At 47.3% G+C, this 14,692-nt stretch overlaps 1 protein-coding gene across 2 annotated transcripts in view; it reads left to right on the forward strand.

The window, feature by feature from the left end:
* The window catches only part of LOC142573223 (proteasome adapter and scaffold protein ECM29-like), a 297,184-nt gene that overhangs the window by 136,240 nt on the left and 146,252 nt on the right, over nt 1-14,692 (forward strand). For both annotated transcript variants that reach the window (XM_075682816.1, XM_075682817.1), the window contains exon 16: nt 11,237-11,393. In XM_075682816.1, the coding sequence (XP_075538931.1) occupies nt 11,237-11,393 (157 nt within the window). The remainder of the gene's footprint in view (nt 1-11,236; nt 11,394-14,692) is intronic.

Here is a 14,692-nt window from a genome sequence, read left to right on the forward strand (position 1 = left end):
GTTGGCCGCTTCCATGCGCAGGGGAAATTGTGTGAGCATTATATTACCCCTTCATCTTCTTCATCTGTATATATTCATCATCATGGCCAGCGTCATCGTCTTCAGCGCATGACCTGTGCAATAAACCATTGAGGCTTAACAGCTGTCTCGCACTACCTATGTTTTTTAACTTTGAAAATCTGAAGTGCAGGGGTTGACTTACTATCGAAACCAAAACTTGACACCGCAAAAAAAAAACAAGACCAACAAAATATTTATTTATTTATTTATTTCAAAGTACCTTACAGGTCCCAAGGGGAGCATTGAGTAAGGGGGCGTCGTTGAACAAATGACAAGAGAAAACCCATATATGAGTGCTAAAAATGTTTATAATGATCGCATGCTTGCAACACAGTGTTACAAATAAAAGCGCTAAATCAATACAAAGAGTTGTCAGGAAAGGAATAAAAAGTACAGTTCATGGTAACATAAAAAGCGACGTATCACTCCCGCTATATAATGTACATAGCGCAAGCACATAAAACAAACAAAATTGAAACAAAAGGGGAGCTATAACATAGTTACAATTTTGTGTTTGTTCTACGGCCCTACATGTAGCTTTCCGGTATCCTGCGCATTTTTTTGCTTTTCGGAAGGGTTTTTCACCATTTTTTAGTGTTTTACAGTGTACACAGCACTCAGGGGGGGGGGGGTCGATAGTTGATGGAAGTGGCGTCGTTCCATTTGCGGCGGCACCCTCAGAATGAACGTTGCTTGAGAACAGCAGCACTTGCTGGGAGTATCGGTAGTTCATGGAAGAGCAGACACCGCTCACGTGTTTCTCTTTCCCTGTAGCTCTTTAGTTTTATGCATTCGATTTGACTGCCGGCCATGTGCTACTTTCGTGCTTCCTCAGTCGTCATGAGTGCTCAGAGTCCGCTAAACATTCGGCGCTTGTTCACAGCAAGGTTCAAGAGGGCTGCCATCCTTTATGCCGAAGAAACAAATAACTGCGCAGCGGGCCACAAGTTTGATGTTTCTTAATGGGTGGTGCGAGAGTGGCGATTGCAGCGAAGCAAAATGTTCACCTGTGACGACAAGCAAAGAGGTTTCCGCGGGCTGAAGTCAGGACGCGTTCCGGAGCTGGAGGCCAAGCTTGCGGCATATGTCGCTGAAATGCGGGATCGGTCCCTGCCAGTGACGTATGACATAGTCATGAGAGAAGCCTATGCTCTCCTTTCAAGGACCTGCTACCCCATCAGTACGAGTGGCTGGCAGCAGAAGACCGCGAACTTACGCTAACCGGACATGTCAAAAGAGCCTCCCTGATGGCTGTGTGTGGTTTGGTGCTTTCAGCATGGACTTATGTATGTATGCAAATGCACGTATCTATGCAAATGCAGAATTTCGCTGGATGACGACATGCTGTGGAACCGTAACAGCAATGACGATGGCAGCACTACTGAGGACGATGGCACAAGTGAAGACGAGTACTCTAGTGACCATGCCAGTTACTAATAAATGTTCGTTATGGAATGTGCCCGCGGGTATATCCTCCCGCATTTTTTTTTTCCTGTCACGCGCGATATGGGCGGGTGAACTTACTGTCGAGTTGACTTACAATCGTGTAAATACAGTAAATATCTTGGGAAAATATCTCCAGAGATTCCACAGCTACCTTAATTCTACTCAACTAGGAAGATACCTATAAAGAAAGGGTTCAGACAAGTAGACACAAGCTGTTCAATGCTATTCACTGCATGCGTGGAAGAGGTATTCAAGCTATTAAACAGGCAAGGCTGAGGAGTAAGGATCGACAATGAATATCTCAGCAACCTTTGGTTTGCCGATGACATTGTTCTATTCAGCAACACTGCAGACGAGTTACAGCAAATGATTGAGGACCTTAACAGAGAGAGTGTAAGAGTGGGGCTGAAGATTAATATGCAGAAGACAAAGATAATGATGAATAGCCAGGCAAGGGAAGAAGAGTTCAGGATCGCCAGTTGTGGGATTCTCCTCCGTGCTCTTGGGACAAAGGAACAACAACACACTAGTGCAAACAATCACAAGGGCATTTATTGCACCTTTCATAGATCAATGCCCGCTAGCCGAGTTGCTATCCTCAAAACATGCCGATGGGCGCGCGACAAATCTAGAAGTCCGACTCACCGCGACCGGACAGCGAGCGAATATGTTCGCCCCATGCTGGATCCCAACGCCTGGTCATTCGCGTGTACGGTCACGCGGACGGTGGCATGTTCCAAGGCGGTCTCGCAGAAGCATGGGTCAGCGGCGCGCGGGTCGTCCACGCTGTTCGCCGACCCGCAGGGAAAGAGACAGCCTGTTCTCCCCTGCGCCCCCAAGTAACCCTGCCGTGAGGCGGCGTTAGCATCGCAACACTCGCGCCATCTCTCTCACTGCGCCCCAACCACATCGACCGCCGCGGGCATCACGCAGGCTACGCGGCGAAGCCGGATTACAGGAGACGCGCCATGCGGGAAAAACATATCAGGGGACGCGCGAGAGTCGCGCCTCCCCACATCCCCCCAACCTTAAATCACCACATATTCCGGCGAGACATGTCCCACAGTCTAACATCAGCGCAACAGTGGCCGTGCCGAGGAAATGTCCACGCTGTCCATAGCATGCGAGCCGACATTGTCCCTGGGTACACCGCTGGCGTCCGCCGGTCACAGCAGCAGCTTTGCAGACTCGACGGCACGATGCCAGGCCAGGATTCCGGAAACGACGACGCAGTAGTCGGTACGAGCAAGCGTCGCTCGCACCGACGCGCCTTGCTGGCAGGAGCCGCCGTAGCTGTCGGTGACCTCCGGCTCTTTTGTCCGCCGCCGAGGGTTGTGAGCTGGAGACAGGTGGCCGCCGAAGTCGCTGCGCCGAACTGGCCACAGCATCACCATCACCCGGGGTGGCTCGATCGTAGTCCAGGGCAACAGCGCAGGCGATGTGCAGTGGCAGCAAACCAAGTGTGACTCCACTCACGCTGCATACACTCAACACACACGGCAAACACTAAAGTAGTGCAAGGGAGAGGAAGTCTGCATGCGCATCGCCCACGTGGTACGATGTTCAACTCGGCTAGCAAAATATCAGGCAGCTACTCAGATGCTAAGTTCATGTGAACGAAGCTCGCTTCCTTGAGTCGAACGAGTAAGTTCAATTCATGCGAGGCTAAATAGAATGAGGGAAGCAAATTGCAACACCTGAACGCCACGGTCCACTAGGTTGTGTCCCTCCACGTGCGACAGGCAGCTTCGTAAAGCCATAGGCCTAAAGCGTCGCTACCCTGACAACAACCGGCATCCAAAAACAACACCCAAAATGAGCGCAAAACAGGCAGCCGCGAGGAGACGTCAGCTCTGTGAGGTGGTCCTACTCCGCTCGGTGCACACAGCATACGAGTTGACGGCGCCCACCGTCCCAGACGGTGTCGGAGCGCCCGGTGCCAGGCCGCAATACCAGTCAGCCCGTAGTGGCACTAGTGGCCCGCGGCCACCCGGCTCCCAGAGCCGCGACTTCATCAGAGTCAAAGAGATAGAAGAAGCTATTTACATAAGAAATTCGGACCACCCACGAGGCTTCCGTACTCACTCGCTTCACTCTTGCCAATATGCTCCGCGGGCGCTATGCCTCGCACACCCAGGATGCAGACCACGTGGCTCTCGTACCGACGAATGTCATTAAAAAAAACACTTACGAAAAGGCTTAGCATGTTGACATGTTCATACACACTACAGCCGCCGTCGCCTCGCTCAAGAAAGCACGCCGCCAACGCTAGCGATCAAAATCCGCGCTAGCCCTACGCTTCGGTTCAATCAAAGGTCTCGAACGAAGCAAAACTGTTAAAACTATCGTCCGGTGCCCCAAGAGTCCCACGTTGGGCAGCCAGATGTAGGGTTCTCCTCCGTGCTCTTGGGACGAAGGAACGACAGCACAGTAGTGCAAACAATCACAAGAGCATTTATTGCACCTTTCATAGATCAATGCTTGCTAGCTGAGTTGCTATCCACAAAACATGCCGATGGGCGCGCGGCAAATCTAGAAGTCCGACTCACCGCGACCGGATAGCGAGCGAATATGTTCGCCCCATGCTGGATCCCAACGCCTGGTCGTTCGCGTGTACGGTCACGCGGACGGTGGCGCGTTCCAAGGCGGCCACGCGAGGCGGTCTCGCAGAAGCATGGGTCGGCGGCGCGCGGGTCGTCCACGCTGTTCGCCGACCCGCCGGGAAAGAGACAGCCTGTTCTACCCTGCACCCCCAAGTAACCCTGCCGTGAGGCGGCGTTAGCAGCGCAACACTCGCGCCATCTCTCTCACTGCGCCCCAACCACATCGACCGCCACGGGCATCACGCAGGCCACGCGGCGAAGCCGGATTACAGGAGACGCGCCATGCGGGAAAAACATATCAGGGGACGCGCGAGAGTCGCGCATCCCCACACAGTCAACCTCTAGAGTTTGTAAAGGAATATGTTTACCTAGGTCAACTAATCACAGGGAACCCCGACCATGAGAAGGAAATTCACAGAAGAATAAAAATGGGTTGGATTGCATACGGCAAACATCGTGAGCTCCTGACTGGGAGCTTATCGTTATCATTGAAAAGGAAAATATACCATCAGTGCATTTAACCAGTGCTGACATATGGCACAGCGACTTGCAGACTGACAAAGAAGCTTGAGAACAAGTTAAGGACCTGCGCAAAGAGCGACGGAACGAAGAATGCTAGGTATAACTTTAGGAGACAGAAAGAGAGTGGTTTGGATCAGAGAGCAAACAGGTATAGACAATATTGTAATTGACATCGAGAGAAAAAGATGGACCTGGGCAGGTCATTTAATGCGCCGGTTAGATAACCGTTGGACCATTAGGGTTACAGAATGGGTACCAAGAGAAGGAAAACGCAATCGAGAATGGCAGAAGACTAGGTGTGGCGATAAAATTAGGAAATTCACGGGTACTATTTGGAATCGCTTGGCGCAGGACAGGGGTAGCGTTTTTACAATTTCTAGTAGGTACAGCAGGGAGTGGCACTTTTGACAGCGCTTGACGTTTCTGCACAGGCGCGAGTAAGAGCGGGTGCGAGAGAAAATGTGGGGGCCTTTGTTCCTTGAATATGTGAGTCTGCCTAGGCACAACGGAGGAGCTTTATTAATGCGTGTTGTATGCGTTTGTCCCCTAGGCATGCCGGGGTGGCGGAGTGTGGTCCAGTTTGATTAAGCTCCGCCGCTGGCTGCCCGCGTAGTGAGGTAGTGGGCACGGACACCCCATTTGGTGATCGCTGTGTCTGAAGCAGCAAGGTTCTGACTGGTGTTCTATAAGTCACGGGTTGCTATTTTAGTCGCGACGATAGATTGCACTTTTTACAAGCACTGCTCCAGGAGGGCACATGTAACCGGTGAACGAACGCCTCAGGAGAGCACCTGAGGTTATGTTAAAGCAGGCAGCGCAGGATCTTGGGGACACCCAAGTGGTAGCGGGGGCATCAAAGCTGCAAGCAGGGCAGCCCTTGGGTTGGGGCCACAGAGGCCGAAGCGTGCCAGGGGGTGTTCGCATAAGAAATTGGTAGTCCGTGATAGCGGACAGCCGATCTTATACTTCTCTGGCACGCGCAGGCCTCTGTGAGCACCAACCCATGGACCAGTCCGGCTTCTAGCTTTGATGTCTCCTCCATTGCCACTTTGGTGTCCTGGAGGCGCCGCCAATAATGCAAAATAATCAAATATTGTTTTAATTAGTAAAAAACATGATTTAATAAATATAATTGCGTCGAGCCGCCAAATTGCAATGCTAAGTTCAGCACTACCGCGCCCCGCGACTTCTGCCAGCTTGCCTAGGGATAAGGGCATGCAACGCTTTCCAAGAAACTCCTCTGTAGTGCCTAGGCAGAGTCGTATAATCAAGGAGTAAAAGTCTCCACATTTTTTCTTTTGCACCTGCTCTTACTCGCACATGCATGCAAACGTCCGTCGTCTCCTCAAGTGCCACGCCCCGCTGTACTTACTAGCAATTGGAAACACGCACAGGGGTAATTGGAGATCGCAGGGAGAGGCCTTCGTCCTGCAGTGGGCATAAAATAGGATGATGATGATGATGATGCATCACCATTATGTAATGTTCCCACATCTTATGTTACATTTATGCGATATTACAAAAGTTAGGTGCAATAATGGGAATTCTGAACAGAGACCGCTACTTAATTCCGAAGTCAATAAAATTGCTAATCTATAACGCCCTCTTCGCTTCTATCTAAACTATTGTCAGTTGGTCTGGTGGACTACAACATAATCGAATTTATCGCGGCTATTAGTAATGCAAAAAAGAATTTTGAGAATAATTGAGAATGTGCCACTCCGGCATTCTACTGTGGAGCTCTTTAAAAAATTTAAAATAATTAGAGTACAAAACACATATGAGCATAAATTGTTGCATGAATATCGCCTTAACTATGACTGTCATAATTCTATCTTCATGGGTTTGGTGAATCTCCATTTGAAGGAAGCATCATATGCCACTAGAACAACAGAAATATGGCATGTTCCATATTGTCACACTGGCTATGGTCGGCAAATGCTCCAAAACAAACTTCCGCGTCTACTAAATGAGTTTAATAAAAAACAAATCGATATTCGCGAAGCAACATTATCTGACTTGTACGCATTCTTTCTAGCCTAACATTGACCACTAGAGCTGTTTATGATTGCTATTTAATTATATTGTTTCAATGTCACTATTACTAAGCGCACATTGTTATGAAATGTGCTGTCATTTGATGCTGAGGTGAAGTAAAATATGTTAACGCATGATGCCCTACGAAGGACGGTAACTAATGTGTTTAATTTTATGGTTTTGTCAAGGTTTATGGCAATGTTGTGCTTAATATGATGGTTTTGTAAAAGTGTACGACCATGTGAACAGGACGTGTGTGCCTCTGCTGTTGTCTTTGCCAGCGTGGGGGCGAAGGACTCCCTCAAGCCATCCTTGAATGGCTTTTCCCTTTGCCTCCCATCACATGTATATGTGATAAACCAATAAAGAATCAATCAATTAATCAATCAATTTCAAAGTGGCCACCACATACATATAACAATTAAGGGAGATATTGGCTGTCGCATGTTGCAACAAGCAACCGATTTGTTGCAACAATTGACCAAAGTTTGCTCTAAGCGAACAGTTGTACAAGCCAAACACTGCATAGACCAATTGGCGAAGCATCTGAAAAGTATGCATCGATTAAAACCTACCGGGAACACACAGTTGGCCAGTTTTGCCAAATGCAGGGCTACATTTACTTTGGCGCCTGCAAGGGTCTGACTTATATTGCACAAATGCCAGTTCTCTTTTGTCGGCTTCTGCGCAGTAGAACTGTGTTATGTGGTGGAGTGTACACAAAATACTGTGGTAATAGCTACTGTCATGGAACACTGTATGCATTCTTTAATTATACATGTGCGCATGTGCCGTTCCTGGTCTCAGTACTGTGGGGTTCTCACCCATGCTCGTGGGACCAAAGAACGACAACACAGTTGTGCAAACAATCACCAGGGCATTTATTGCACCTTTCATAGATTGATGCCTGCTAGCCGAGTTGCTATCCACAAAACATGCCGATGGGCGCACGCCAAATCTAGGAATTCCGACTCACTGCAACCGGATAGCGAGCGAATATGTTCGCCCCATGCTGGATCCCAACGCCTGGTCGTTTGTGCGCACGATCATGCAAACAGTGGCTCGTTCGAAGGAGGCCACGCTAGACGGCCTCACAGAAGCATGGATCGGTACATGCACGGGACGTCCGCGGCGTTCGCCAACCCGCAGCCAAAGAGGAAGCGCCTTCTCCTTTTTGCGCCCAAGTAACCCTGCCATGAGGCGGCGTTAGCAGCGCAACACTCGCGCCATCTCTCGTACTGCACTTCAACCCCACCGACCACCGTAGGCATCAGGCCCCGTGGCGAAGCCGGATCACAGGAGACGGGAGCTATGCGGGAAAACAACGCATCAGGGGACGCATGAGAGTCGCGCATCCCCATAGTACGAGCTACGAGACACCTCATAACTGCACTGCAACCACTCCTACTGTTTCTGACTAGTGCTGTGGCGATTTGATCCCGTCCTCATGGTTACATTTTCCCAGCTGGTATGTTTTTTTTTTTCCATAGTCCCTTTAAAAACATATCAACAGGGTTCTACTGTATAACAAAATTCTTTATCTAACAAAGTGTTTAATTATCTATAACTTCTTGTCCATAGAACACTCTGTATATTGAACCTCGATATAACGAAGTGGGTTTGTACACAATTTCAAATACAGTTAAACTTTGAAGTATTTAGATATAAGAAAATATAATGAAGTATTTAACTTTTCATAACCTCTTGTCCATAGAACACCATGTAATTAGAGCCTCAATATTACAAAGTGTGTTTGTATGTGATTTCAATATCACAAAATTTTGCTTCTGCAGCAAAGCAATGGGAACTGCCATAGACCCAGGTGGTAAAATTATTGAATTACGAGTGGCTGCTTGCAAACACGCCTCAAATTGTGTGGGGTGCAACAAGAACAACCACTGAAGTTAAGCCGCATCATGTTCCGTGTAAACTCAAGTGCGATAACATCCTATTGCGCTTCGCACACTTTGTGCTTTAAGTGCAAGTGGAAGTGTGTGAGGGTGAGACAAAAAAGATGGTGGCTTCACGAGGGCCACCGTCCCGCCCGATCATAGGTAAAGCAGGGGAGTGGAGTGAGCTCGCGGTAACGAGACGAAGCGCGTGCAAGGGGCAATAAGGGGGGGTGGGAGGTAAGTTGGTGTGCGTCGTGATTTCTGGAACGCATCTCGGCCGTGGATGTGCATGGCGGTAAGCGCAGCTGAGCGCATGCGCAGCCATGGACCCTGCTTTAGAGATAATCTGCTGCATGCGCAAAGAGTGGGCATGCCAAGATGGCAGGGTCATGTAGGTTGTCTTCCCACGCGTGTAGTATTGAAGGTTTCGTAATCTCGAGTTTCGGTGACTCGCAGCGAGAGACAGACGAAGCATTTGCTCCCCGCTGCCGGCAATTTTCGTGATAGCGTTGTCCCAGTATGGCCGATGCTATCAGCTGCAGGGGTAGAGTGCAGGCGAAAGCATGGCTGATTTCGCTTTATTTGTACCGCCTATGTGAAGATATCATCGACCTGGCACAAAACCATTTGTCGCCATGTGTCATTTGTCGCCGACTCCCAAATTCATCAAAATGAATTGTTTTCTCAATCAAATTTCTTGTTTTCTATTTCCTGATAATTCAGGAAATTCTGCGGCCCTTTTCTGTGTAAGAAAAATCTATTGGCGGCTGTACTCATTTGCATAAAGGAAAAGGTCAAATTTCAATACAACGAAATTGTGATATAATGAAGCAAATTGCCGATTTTACCTACTTTGTTATATTGGCGTTTAACTGTGTAATTAAATTTCACTGCTGCCATGAAGGAATACCGAGACAATAAATGGAAACTTCCACAGATGCAGATGGTGAAATGGTTAAATTACTAACAGCTGCTCCTGAACACACGTCAACTTGTGGCACTATGGAAGTAGTGTAATTTGAACACACTTCAAATAGAGCCACCATGGAGGCCGAGCAGTGTCATGTTCCGTATAAAGTCCAAGTGTGATAAGATCCTATCTCTCCTGGCATGCTGCATGCTTTAGATGCAAGTGAAAGCATGTAAAGTTGAGCCAGGAAGGACAGTGGCTAGGTGAGCGCTGCCTTCCTGCAAGGGCAGAGGGAGTGGGAGAAGAGCGAGCTCGCAGTAACTCGATCAAGCTTGTGCGTGTGCAGGTTGGCGCACATCTTCTTTCAAGCAACACAGCTGTGGCTACACATGGCTAAGTGCATGCGCAGCTCGTGTGCCCTGTTTTACATGTAATCTGCCTCACGTTCAAGACTGGGCAAGCTAAGATGGCATGACATTGTGTGCTGTCTTCCCGTACACATTGCGTAATCTCGAGTTTTGGACACGCGTTGAAGCAAGAGGCAGATCAAGTATTCACTCCCCCCACTGTAGGTGCTTTTCATGATAGCAACGTCCTATAGCAGGGGACAATATCAGCCATGGGGATGAAGTAGACACGAAAGTGTGGCTGGCTTCACTTTGTACCGCCGATTTGAAGATATCGTTGACATGGCATGAAAGCATATCTTTCGTTGCCAACTGTAAAATTCCACAAAATCATTTTTTTGTTCTTATTCAAATTTGATTTTTCCAATTGCCCAATAGTTCAGAAAATTTTTGGCTCCTTCCGCGTAAGAAAAATCCATCGGCGAGTGTACTTATTTGCATAAAAAATCAAGTTTCAATTTTAAAAAATTTCGATATAGCAAAGCAACTTGCCAATTTTACCGAATTGGTTATATGGAAGCTTAACTGTAGGTTGATTTTCTTTAAGGTAATGTCTGCATGTGGCTTTGTTTTGTCTGTTGGTTTGAGATTTCTGGTGTTGCATGTTTGCTCTACTATGTACGTGCCTGTTTGGTAAGTGTTTAGTTTTTATGAGAATAAACAAATTGTAAGAAGTCCAGTGTCTTACCTGCACACTCCTGCCTTTCTTCTCCAACGGTGTTTCTGCATGGCTGGCTGGCTACCTTATTCATGGTGTTTTGTGTAGCAACTTGAGCAAGACCATTTGTGTCTCCATTCAAGAAAATGGAGGGAGGCTCGAACCAAAAGCAAATTAAGTTCGCTTGACAGGCATTCGAGCCCCCCTTTATGTGGCAGTTCATATACAGAAAATTTGCCCAGCAAGCAGCCCCAATTGGTTGTCAAAAGTGCGAGTAAGAGATGTGTTGTAGAATGCCTCCTAATGGTTTACTGCTAGTATTTGAGAGGTGTGGTTCATTTGTGGTGGCTGCTGAGGACAAGGTTGTGAGTTTAACTCCTGGCTTCAGCGACTCTTATCTGGATGGTGGCGAAATACAGGCACGCTCACATCTTTTGGTGGACATAAAGAACGCTGTCAAAAAAAAAAAAAATCAGCCAGAGCGCTTGACTACGTCATCTCATGCAGCCCTTCTGTCGCTTTAAAACATTGACCCCCATGAAAGAATCAATCAATCAATCTGTATTGTTTCTTGCAGATACATAACAATTGATTAATCAGTCTTATGAGATGTGGGTCTGCCGGGGCCAACAAATGATGTTATGAGAAGTAGAATACTGCTGCTTTGTCATTTGTATTTCTTCTTGCACTCACGCACACAGCCTGGACACCCTGGTGCAGTTGAGTCGCAGCGCCGGGCCTGCATTGGGGCCGCACCTGCCACTCCTGTTCTGTGCGCTGCTGGATGCCCTCAGTGAGCTGGAGTCGCCCGTACTGAATCAGCTGAGCGTGCGGGCTGATGCTGATGCTCGGGACCGGGTAGGTCTTCCTTTCACTGCTTCCACTGTTGCGTGCTGCCCATCCATGAACAGTGCAATTTTCCAGATGTCATTAAAAATGGGGAAAGGCACACGGGCCTTCGCAGCTTCCGAGTGAAACATCTAAGGAGTGTAGGACATGCTGTTTGTGCTGGCTAGACGGCATCTATTGGCCAAGGGGCATTATTCATCGGGGTGCAGCAAGCATGGTTCAACTGGAATATATGAAATTTGCTTGCAAGCAGTGACCTTCTTTATCTTCACCTAATCTTTAAAACTGCAAGCATATTCCAGTGGTGGAACAGCTGCGCCAGTTGTGCCAAATTGCACTAAAAGCTGTGCTACGCAGCATTTTAGCAGAAAATTACACCTGGCCTGTACACCTGAAGTCTGTACCAAATGAAGCATAAGAGCGGAAGCCTCCTTTCATCGATGCTGCCTCAGTAGTAAAACTGAGACTGAAACCTAAAGCACAACATTGTCATCATCATCCTAGAACTTGCTGGAGCAGCTACAGCCATGGACATGGACGAAACAATCGCTTCTCCACTTGCTGTTTTCATGCTTTTGCTATATTTCTCTCGGGTGGGTGTTCCATCTTACTGTCACTGTATGGTGCTTCACTGTTCCTGTTTGTCCCATTTGTGGCTCCAGCTTGCTATTCTTTGTGCGAGCAGTGCACAGAGCTCGCTCAAGGAGGATGGCACATCAAAAACAAACCTTGAATAATGCCTGATCGCACATTGTTTAGCATAATTGATGGTGCCACTTTAAAAATATCTTGTTATACGTGTACTGAACTGCTGACATGTAATATGCTTATGAGTGATGACATTCCGTGCAACCCTAGACGATCAGAACAGCAGATTCTGTGGTTGTAATGTAACCAGCATTCACATATTCTACAGCAGCAGAGATTGTGTGCATCAGAAGAAACCTGTGGATATCTCCGTTGTAACTTGGGTTTAGTTACACATTCCCTGAGGCATCGTCTTGTTCACATGCCATAGTTCTGTGAATTTCTTTTTCTTGCTTGCTCGACGCGCACCGGCACGCAACATTTTCAGCAAGGCTAAATGCAATAAGTTTTTAAAGCGAAGCTTTCTGTGCCTCTTCCTTTGACTTTTCCACTGCTGCTGCTGCTGTCAAGCACACTGCATTGGAGGGAGTGGTTCAGAGCATGTGTGTACATGACAGGGGCCAGTTACAGAGGAAAGGCGACGCTAGAAACTCTTCTTCACCCCACCGCGTCGAATGTGCACGATGCCTTCTGGAGCTCCCTGGCCGTCACGACATTAGTCTCTTGACAGCTGTAATTATCCGTGACTCCCCTCAGAAGCATTGCAGAAACTGCAGTGCTTGCCTTTCTACTAACGTGCAAGTCCAGAGGGGATGTAGATAGAACTGCAGGGAGTAGAGAAGAGGCAGTTCCCATATAAGGGAGTGGGGGGGACGATGTGAGAAGGCAAGCAAACCAGCAAGCCATTTGAAGCAAAAATAAACTGTTTCAAAAATACTTTGCCGCAAAAAGTATATCAATGCGTTCAGCACAAGCGGAGTTATTGGCAATCAAACACTGCCACCGCTGTGGTCCCGTTCCTCCTGCAAAGTCTCATACTGCGAGGGCTATGGCGGAGGGGGGCATGCCCACGACGTTCCGCCTTTTAAATGTCAGCGTGGCGCCCAGTTCAGATTTCATTTTGAATGTGAATGTAGATGCCACAACTTCCGATTTTGATGCCTAAAACATGCTAAACGTAAGCCAAGCGTGGTTGTCCTCAACGAGCCGTGGTGCATTTAGTCTGTGGATTCGCGGCAGCACCCTGTGGCAGCCACGGTATCTGTACTGCATAGCTGACCGCAGCTACCTATAGCAGCTGTGTATGGGAATCTACTTTATTACAGAATAAAGCATCCAGAAGAGAGTGAGGAGCAGTCTTCTGTTTGAAAAGAGAGCATTTGAGAGAAAGGTGACTTCTCAGTCCACTTGCGAGCTCCACGCACCACGGACAACAGCAAAACTTGGCTAAGATGTTCACAGCAGTGTATGGTGCCCGCAGACTATCTTACTTCATCAAGCCTGAGGGGTTGTTCAGGGCCCCTTTAAAAAACACCAGGGTGTCAAAATTAATCCGGAGTCTGCCACTGTGGTGTGTCTCATAATCCTATTGTGGTTTTGGCACATAAAGCCCCATAATTCAATTAAAGTTTAACTCTTCTGCCACAATGTGATGTACCATGTGAGGCAATGATAATGCTCAACCCTCTCAGAGGTTATGAACAATAGTGCACAACAACGCCTTAAGCGAACACATCTCCTTGTGTGTTCTATGGACTGTGCAGACAAATAGCCTTGGTTAACAGTTAACATTTAACATCAACTCACCCCTCTCCATATTGGACTAAACGCTGAAAAAATTACACGTTCGCTGCCTACATCACCGCTAATTATCATCAGTCAAGCCAAACAGCATACAAAGCTTTGCTTACATCGATTCCCATATTGCGTGGGATCCGCATATTTTTCTGAAGTCAAAGATATTTATGCAGTTTTTGCATAAATTGGCGGCTACATCCAAGAAAATTACGCAGATCCCATGCACTGTGGAAATTAATGTAAGCGAAAGTTGCTGTGCTGTTTGCTTTGACGTGACTATAATTAGCATTGATGTTGACAGTGAGTGTTTAATTTCTTCAACATGAGAATGGTGAGTTGATGTTAAACTTTACCTTGCGCGCACCGCTGCTGTTTGTCTGCGCAGTACACAGAACTCACAGGGGGAGGTATTTGCTTGAGGCATTGTGGTGCGCCATATTTCATAAACTCTGAGAGAGTTGAACATATTCATTGCCTCACATGGCGCATTACATTGTGGCAGAAGTAAAAAACTTTACCATATTTACTCTATTTGAATGCGGCCTCAATTGTAATACGCACCTGTTTTCTGTGACCAAGAAAAAGAGGGGGGGGGGGGGCAATGCCCTCAATTGTAACGTGCACCTGTTTGCCATGACCTAAAAAAAAGAAAAGCCCTTTACAATACCGCGCACCTCATTATTTCATACAGAAATACTTATTTGTCTCTCTCATTTGGAAAAGCAAACATTTACTCCCATTGCACTAAATATGTGATAAAAAAAATTCTCAGTTTCGCTTGAAAAACGAAACATCAATTGCGATAGCAAATTAGTAGACAGCTATAAGAAAAGTAAGGATAATAGCTTTATCAGCCGTATAAGCTTTTAAACATTCGATTACTAACTAAATTAACAGGCATGGTGTCACATTTGCACAAGCAA

Source organism: Dermacentor variabilis, chromosome 2 (assembly GCF_050947875.1).
Source record: "Dermacentor variabilis isolate Ectoservices chromosome 2, ASM5094787v1, whole genome shotgun sequence".
In the NCBI taxonomy this organism is placed as follows: domain Eukaryota; kingdom Metazoa; phylum Arthropoda; class Arachnida; order Ixodida; family Ixodidae; genus Dermacentor; species Dermacentor variabilis.